This window comes from Solanum dulcamara, chromosome 10 (assembly GCF_947179165.1).
Source record: "Solanum dulcamara chromosome 10, daSolDulc1.2, whole genome shotgun sequence".
Classification (NCBI taxonomy): Eukaryota; Viridiplantae; Streptophyta; class Magnoliopsida; order Solanales; family Solanaceae; genus Solanum; species Solanum dulcamara.
Window position 1 is genome coordinate 4,716,805 of NC_077246.1, and position 6,889 is coordinate 4,723,693.

A 6,889-nucleotide genomic window follows, 5' to 3' on the forward strand; every position below is an offset into this window, starting at 1 on the left:
TTTTAACTATTTTGGATAACTTCAAGTAATACTACTATATATGAAAAATGAAGATCTAAAGTATATTTGAATTTTATATGTGAATTATTAATGAACAATTGATAGTTCACGTGTGTTTCAATAAACATTTGGTGATAGTTTATATAAGAAATTCACACACTTGAAAGTATGTTTTTGCCTCTTAATTCATTTATTTCTTGGGCCAAACTTTCATACTCTCTCCATTTCAAAATAAGTAAATTGTCTGAATATTGCACACCCTTAAAAAAAAAAATTAAGACATTAATTAGACATTACTTTTCATTTTTACCCTTTTTTATTATAGGTAAATTACTCTTTAGAATGTCTAAACATTGATCATGATAACTACTCTTAATACTAATCAAAACAATTAAATTTTCTTAAATTTATCACATAAGAAATCCAAATAAAAGAAAATTATATTACTATATAAAAGCCCGACATAAATTATGCTCTCAACACAATCTAGCACGCCCAAACTCTATATTATCATCTCACACACATAGCCAAAGAGGGAAACTTCCTCCTCTTTCTAGTGGATGTTCAATCATGGTGCTACTAGAAGTGAACCTAATATGTAATTTTTATGCATTGTAGGTCAAAAAAATTGTGTAAAATCGACATTCATGTCCGAAAATAACAGATGATAACATATACCATAACATTAATAATAAGGTAGGATCACCATTATGTTGTTTATGATGTTTAGGTGATTCTACCTTGTTGTCGATGTTACGATTTCATGCATATATGATTCACACTGTTTTTCTATTAGTTGTCATATTCTTATTCACTATCGTTTCTACTTTCTATGAATATGTTAATTTACTTCACTTGATCAAAGAGTTTTTTGAAAACAACTTCTCTATCCCCAACCCAAGAGGTAAAGCTGAAGTCTGCAAACACTCTACTCTTTCCAAATCTCATTTTATGAAATTTCACTAGGTATGTTATTGTTGTTGTTGTCTCTTGATTTTGTAAATTGACAAATTATGGAATGAAGAAAATATCAAATAACCCTCTTTCTTACACTTAAATATCGAGATACCACCGACAAACACCAAGTTAAGTGGATGTCTTGAATTAATTTATTTTAAGTAACTTTTAGGTTTTAAGTTTTTTTTTTAATTAATTGAATCACAAGGCTATTTTAAGCATTCTGGATTGCATATGATTTTTTCCCTCACTTTTAAGTCTCACTTTACCCCACGTGCGAAATTCAAAAGGCACGTGGATAAATACAAGTCATGTCACATAACCAAAAAAATCAATACTTGAGGTGCCTAGGTCTAGAATATAAAACACATGCCTATATCTATTGCCTTATCCGTCTTAGCTCAACAAAATTCTCTTCATTCATCACATCCCAATTTCCATGACCATTTTCTTGATGTTGATTAGAGATGTTAAAGTAGCTTTTAGTCGAGACAATTGGGGTATACTTGATAGTGTCGTTTAATTCGCGACAAATTGAGGTATAGTTGATTGATAGTGAACTTGTTTATTTAATTTGCGATAAATTAAGGTATATTTGATTGATTGTGAACATGCTTGTTTAATTGGCCACTATTTGAGGTATAGCTGATTGATTGTGAACGTGTTTGTTTAATTTAGGAGAATTGAGCTATAATTGATTGATGGTTAGTGCGTTTGTTTTGTTTAATTTGGGGCAATTAAATGGAGCCTCTGTGCGAGGTTTGTAGGATGGACAGGGCAATGGTGTACTGTAAATCAGATTCAGCTAGTTTTTGTTTGTATTGTGATGGAAATGTGCATTCAGCAACTTGTTTATTTGTGGCAAATGTAGTTCGGAGTCTGCAATCAAATGGCTAATAATGATAGCAGCTTTCATACTCCTAGTAGCTCATTGTGTGTTAATGAAGGCTCAATGGTGGCTAGCAAGCTCAATGAGTTAGCTTCTCGTTTGAAGTTTGAACAATGGGCTATTTCAACTCCAACAATTCCTTCAAATCCAACATATTTGACAAGTTACAACATAGATCAAAAACCTTTCTTCTCAGAGGAATCTAGCATCACTAAGGTTAGGATGTCTTCTTTTTTTTATTGTATTTGTTCCAGTATGAGCTATGCCGCTCGAACTCTTCAAAAACATCTAATGGCACACGCATTTTTGGATCTGAAAGGGATTCGATTGCTTTTCCTTTGTTGGAAACTATACTATGCAAATTGGATGAAAGTAATTTTTAGTATATATAGAAATTGTTGAATCTTTAACATAAGAGAAGCTTTTAATTGAATTTGTTCTAGTATTGCTATCAATGCTAGGTAAAAGGGGCGGAGCTACATTGTCTTAAAGGGGTTCAATTGATTTCCTTCATCGGAAACTATACTTTGCAAATAGGGTGAAAGTAATTTATTTTTTTTCGTAGTTATATAAATTGTTGAATCTTAACACATACCGGAAGATTTTAATGTGGTGGCAAAGGTAGCTCAACAAATTGTTTAGATTAAAGTTTGAATCTCTCGTATGTCATTCTTGTCAGAATTTCTGACTCCGCATATTTTTGCAGAAAATGTTGATATGCACTAATGGTGCTTTCTTTGTTTGCTTTAAGTGCAGCAAAATTGTAGCACTGTTAAATATCTTGGAGTTCATGGAGGCCAGGATCTCGCGAAAGGTGTTGATTTGGAAGAATTGAGTTCCGATATTAGCTACAGGATTTTCAGCAGTTTACAACAAAGTCATCATAGTGAAGACAGGGGAATGGATTGCCTAGTCTTGGAGAAAAAATTATCTGTCACTGGTTCTAATAGTCATGTTGAAACTGCTCTTGAGGTACTTCTCAGATCTATATATGTTTGTGCTATAGCTTCTTAAGAAGAGTTAAGAAAGTACACCAAATGAATTACACAGTAGATCTTGTCATTAACACAAGCAACATACATCTTATTTTAGATTGTTTTGTTCTTGAATATGATACAAGACTGTTATGTTGCTCAGACAACAAAAACATATCCAGTGCAATCCCATAAGTGGAGCCTGAGGACAATAGTGTGTACGCAAACCTTACCTCTACCTTGGGAGATAGAGTTTGTTTCCAATAAAACCTTGGCTCAAGAAAAAACATAACAAAGAAATTGGGGAAAAGAAACTACAAAAGTGAAGAAACCACGACAAAATATTAAATATAGAGTGACAAAACATTTTGAAAAAAAGGAACAATATCTACAACAAAATAAGTACTATAATTGAATACAAGAAATAAAAAGACAGTAGTAAAAAAGGAATAATAAGAAACTACAAGAGTGATGCTACAACTACTCGTATGTAACTACCTACTGGCCTTGCACCATATTTTTGTCCTCGTAGTCTCTTATCTAAGGTCATGTCGATCATCGGTAAGCTGAAGTTGTGCCATGTCCTGTTGCTCAGACTCTTCAAAAGTATTGTCAGGTGTGTGTCAGATCCTCCATAAGCTATGCATTTTTTGAGGATCCGAGATGGAAACAACAATATTTTGGGAGAGTCCGAGCAACATTAGATACAAGAGTTCATATTTTAGATTGTTTCATAGACTGTTATTTGAAAATGTGCTTGTTCTATTTTTTTAGGCATCATCTGGACAGCATGAGTGCATTGGATTTCAGTCTTCACAAGAGGCTGCAGGTGCCAGTGCCACTACTAATTTCATGCTTATGAATCCAAGTTGTAACAAAAATATCGGCTTAGTATTTCCACCAGCATCAGTTCATTCAAGGTCATTGTCAATCTCCAACATCACTGGAGAAAGCAGTGCAGGAACCGGCTATCAAGATTGCAGATTGTCACCACTCTTTTTGACCGACGAATCATCACAGGTTTGGAGAACGGAAGTTAGTCTTCAACAGGCACGGAATGAAGCTAAGATGCGATATAATGTGAAAAAGAAAACTAGAACGTAAGTAGATCCGTTCTGTTTTACATTTGGTCAGTCGTAGCACATGCTTATAGCACCTCAAGCTTGTTATTTGAGTACTTCTCTTTAAGCTTTAGAGAATTTAGTTCCAGTAGAAGACTAAGTAAGGTACGTCCAATCACCTTCTTCCAACTATTCCAGTTCACATTGTATCTGAAGTTCAGAATTTCGCTTCTGATGTAGTTTGTGAGAAGCTATGTTCCTTTTCATGTTACGTTCAGCCAGCATTCCGAACTTGTGTTGATACTGACCATTCGTACTTTGAATTGTCCAGATAAAAATCCATTATTGCTTCCCCATATATCTTATACAACCGAATAGGGGGGTTAGTAAAACTGTTGTAGCTTCTCTTCTTCCTTCAGAACATTTCCTTGAACATTTTTACAAGTTTTTTTTTAGTGCAAATCATGATTTTTTGCCTTCACTTGACAGTTACCAATATTAATATTAATCATCCTTTACAATTTGCAGGTTCAATAAGCAAATAAGATATGCTTCGCGTAAGGCCAGGGCAAATACCAGAAGACGAGTTAAAGGCAGATTTGTTAAGGCTGGGGATGCTTATGATTATGATCCAGTAGCAACAAGGATATGAGAGAAGGAGACCTTTAGAGTAACGGTAAAGTTGTTTCTATATGATTCATAGATCACGAGTTCAACTCGTGGAATCAACCCATAATGTTTGCATCAGGTAGAGTGTCTATATTATAGCAACTCTTTCCGGATTTTGCATGAAATTGGAAAACTTTGTACACCCAAGCTACCTATTTTTTAGTTAGTAATAAGGGATATGTTGGCTATCAAAGCTAATTTTGGCCCCTTCTATATTGTCAAAATTTGCCGGTGTTAAGGTATCACAGGGCAAAGATACTCGAATTCCTTTGGTGGCCAGTCGAAAAGGTTTATGTTAGATGAGCTGGTCAAACAATTCTTCATGGTATTAGAGCAGATAGACGTCATAAATTCACGTATCACTGTTGTTGACATGCTTAGTACGTCGATAAAAGTGTATCTTCTATAAGAGCTTAAACTTTTAGACGAGGCAATCTGGTAATTCAATACCGGGTTTATCCCATGAGAAGTTTTATTGTGGCTAAACTAGTTCAATTGGGGGTATGTCAAGAAACATAGCATATGTTACTATATTTCCTATAAAATGGAAGATGTGAACTTGATAATGGAATATGAAGGGAACCATTTTTTTATTGTCTCTCCAGAGATATGTCTTGTATATTGTATTATTGATATAGAATAATACTCTTTCATAATATTTTCTTGGTAATAGCATTATAGCAACCTCATTATACCTTTCTTAATAATACATGAGATATAGAGGGTAATAATAGAGAAGACACACGAAGAGTGTGATGCCCATGACCCTGGGAGGGCCTGCAAAAGCGAGTCAGAGAAGGACGGGCTAGGTTTGCAAGCTTCTGGAGAAGGGGAACATATATATGATCTTTTTAAGCGAATTTTAAGTTGAAATAAGATAGGAAGTAAAAGATTTTATAAAAGTATAATACAAGTTCACATGATACACACGTTTTTTGCTTTGATAATGTCTCAGCCTGAGAGACAAAATCATGAGGTGGCAATACATGTCAATGGGCTTTGATGATAATGAATAGATAAAATTCTTTTTTTGGGGTTTTTATTTGGTGTTCGATATCCGCATTAAATTTGAATTCGCTCTTGGAAGTCCCACATCGGGGGAGGTTAAGTGCTTCTTAACAAAAGCAACTTCATATCAAGGGGAATTCAAATTTGAGACCTTCAGTATTTATCACTCCACTACAATTATTGTTGTAATAGATAAAATTCTTACTCCATAGCAGTAGCATAATTAAATGTGAATATTTGTATCCTAGTACCATTATTGGAAAAATATATATGGAAATTGATTGTTTAACAACCATTCTGACATCGAACTAATATCAACCTCATAATTTTGTCATTGTACTAGCCAATCGCCCATCAACACATAATTATGTTTTCACTAGTAGGGTCCTTATTTGCTACTTTAATTAATCATTGTTATTGAATCATGGCTTCCAATGCCAACTGCAGAAAACATGCCAAATTAAAAAAGAATCCTTTATAAAAAATAAAAAATAAAAACTCTGGGAAAAGACTCATGGTGTGTTTGTTACCAAGAAAAAAAATATTTTTTTAAAAATAAATGTTGTATTATTATTAGAATTTAGAGGAAAAGTTAGAATTTTGAGTTTTGAATTCTACAAAAAATATTCATAGTGAGTAAAAAATTATAAGTTTACTTGCTTTAGAAAATTTTAAAAAATATGATTTATGAAATTATATATAACTAAAGTTCAATTATTTTTGTCTGAACTACAAACACGTTTGGCTGAAGATCAACCATTTTTTTGAATTATTTTTGGCCATTTTTTGCTTAGAATTTAATTATTATAATCATGGCCTTAATTCTCCATAATTTACATGCTATCAAAGATCCGTTTTGCAATTAAAAAGCTATATTTTTATCCTTTTTTGCTTGGCTTTTCCAGTATCTATAAATCTCTTTACTGTTCAATCCCAACAAATCTCAAAATAAAAATAAAAAAGAGACTGTAAAATTAAACTTGAATTTAACTCGTAATGATAATGAAAAAAGATTGCTCAAGTCTTTTAAAGAAATTCACGAATCCTTTCTTCATCAAATCACCCCACCCCTAAATCCAATCATCTCTGATTTGATGCGTGATATTCATAGACCCCTGATACACGTCTGCCTCCGTAATTGTTCGATTTCTGGGGAATCGACATCAAATCTGACTTTAATATCATATTAAGTAAGTTTAAGTCTAACTCGTACACTAAAATCTAGTTAAAAAAGAGAAAAATTGTCCAAATCTATTAATAAGTTCCAAGGACCCTTTTTTCATCGAATTCTTTTAATTGGAACTTTCTATCGGACATGTCTGAAATTTTAA

General features: G+C 33.1%; 1 protein-coding gene across 1 annotated transcript; it reads left to right on the forward strand.

Annotated features, from left to right (window-relative positions):
* The first annotated feature begins 1,325 nt into the window (after positions 1-1,325).
* On the forward strand, positions 1,326-5,208 carry LOC129871711 (zinc finger protein CONSTANS-LIKE 12-like). Its single transcript, XM_055946683.1, has 5 exons — positions 1,326-1,496; positions 1,829-2,062; positions 2,603-2,818; positions 3,595-3,920; positions 4,410-5,208. Exons 2-5 carry the CDS (start codon positions 1,847-1,849, stop codon positions 4,531-4,533), a joined length of 882 nt encoding a protein of 293 aa, XP_055802658.1. The 5' UTR covers positions 1,326-1,496; positions 1,829-1,846; the 3' UTR covers positions 4,534-5,208.
* Positions 5,209-6,889: the final 1,681 nt, after the last annotated feature.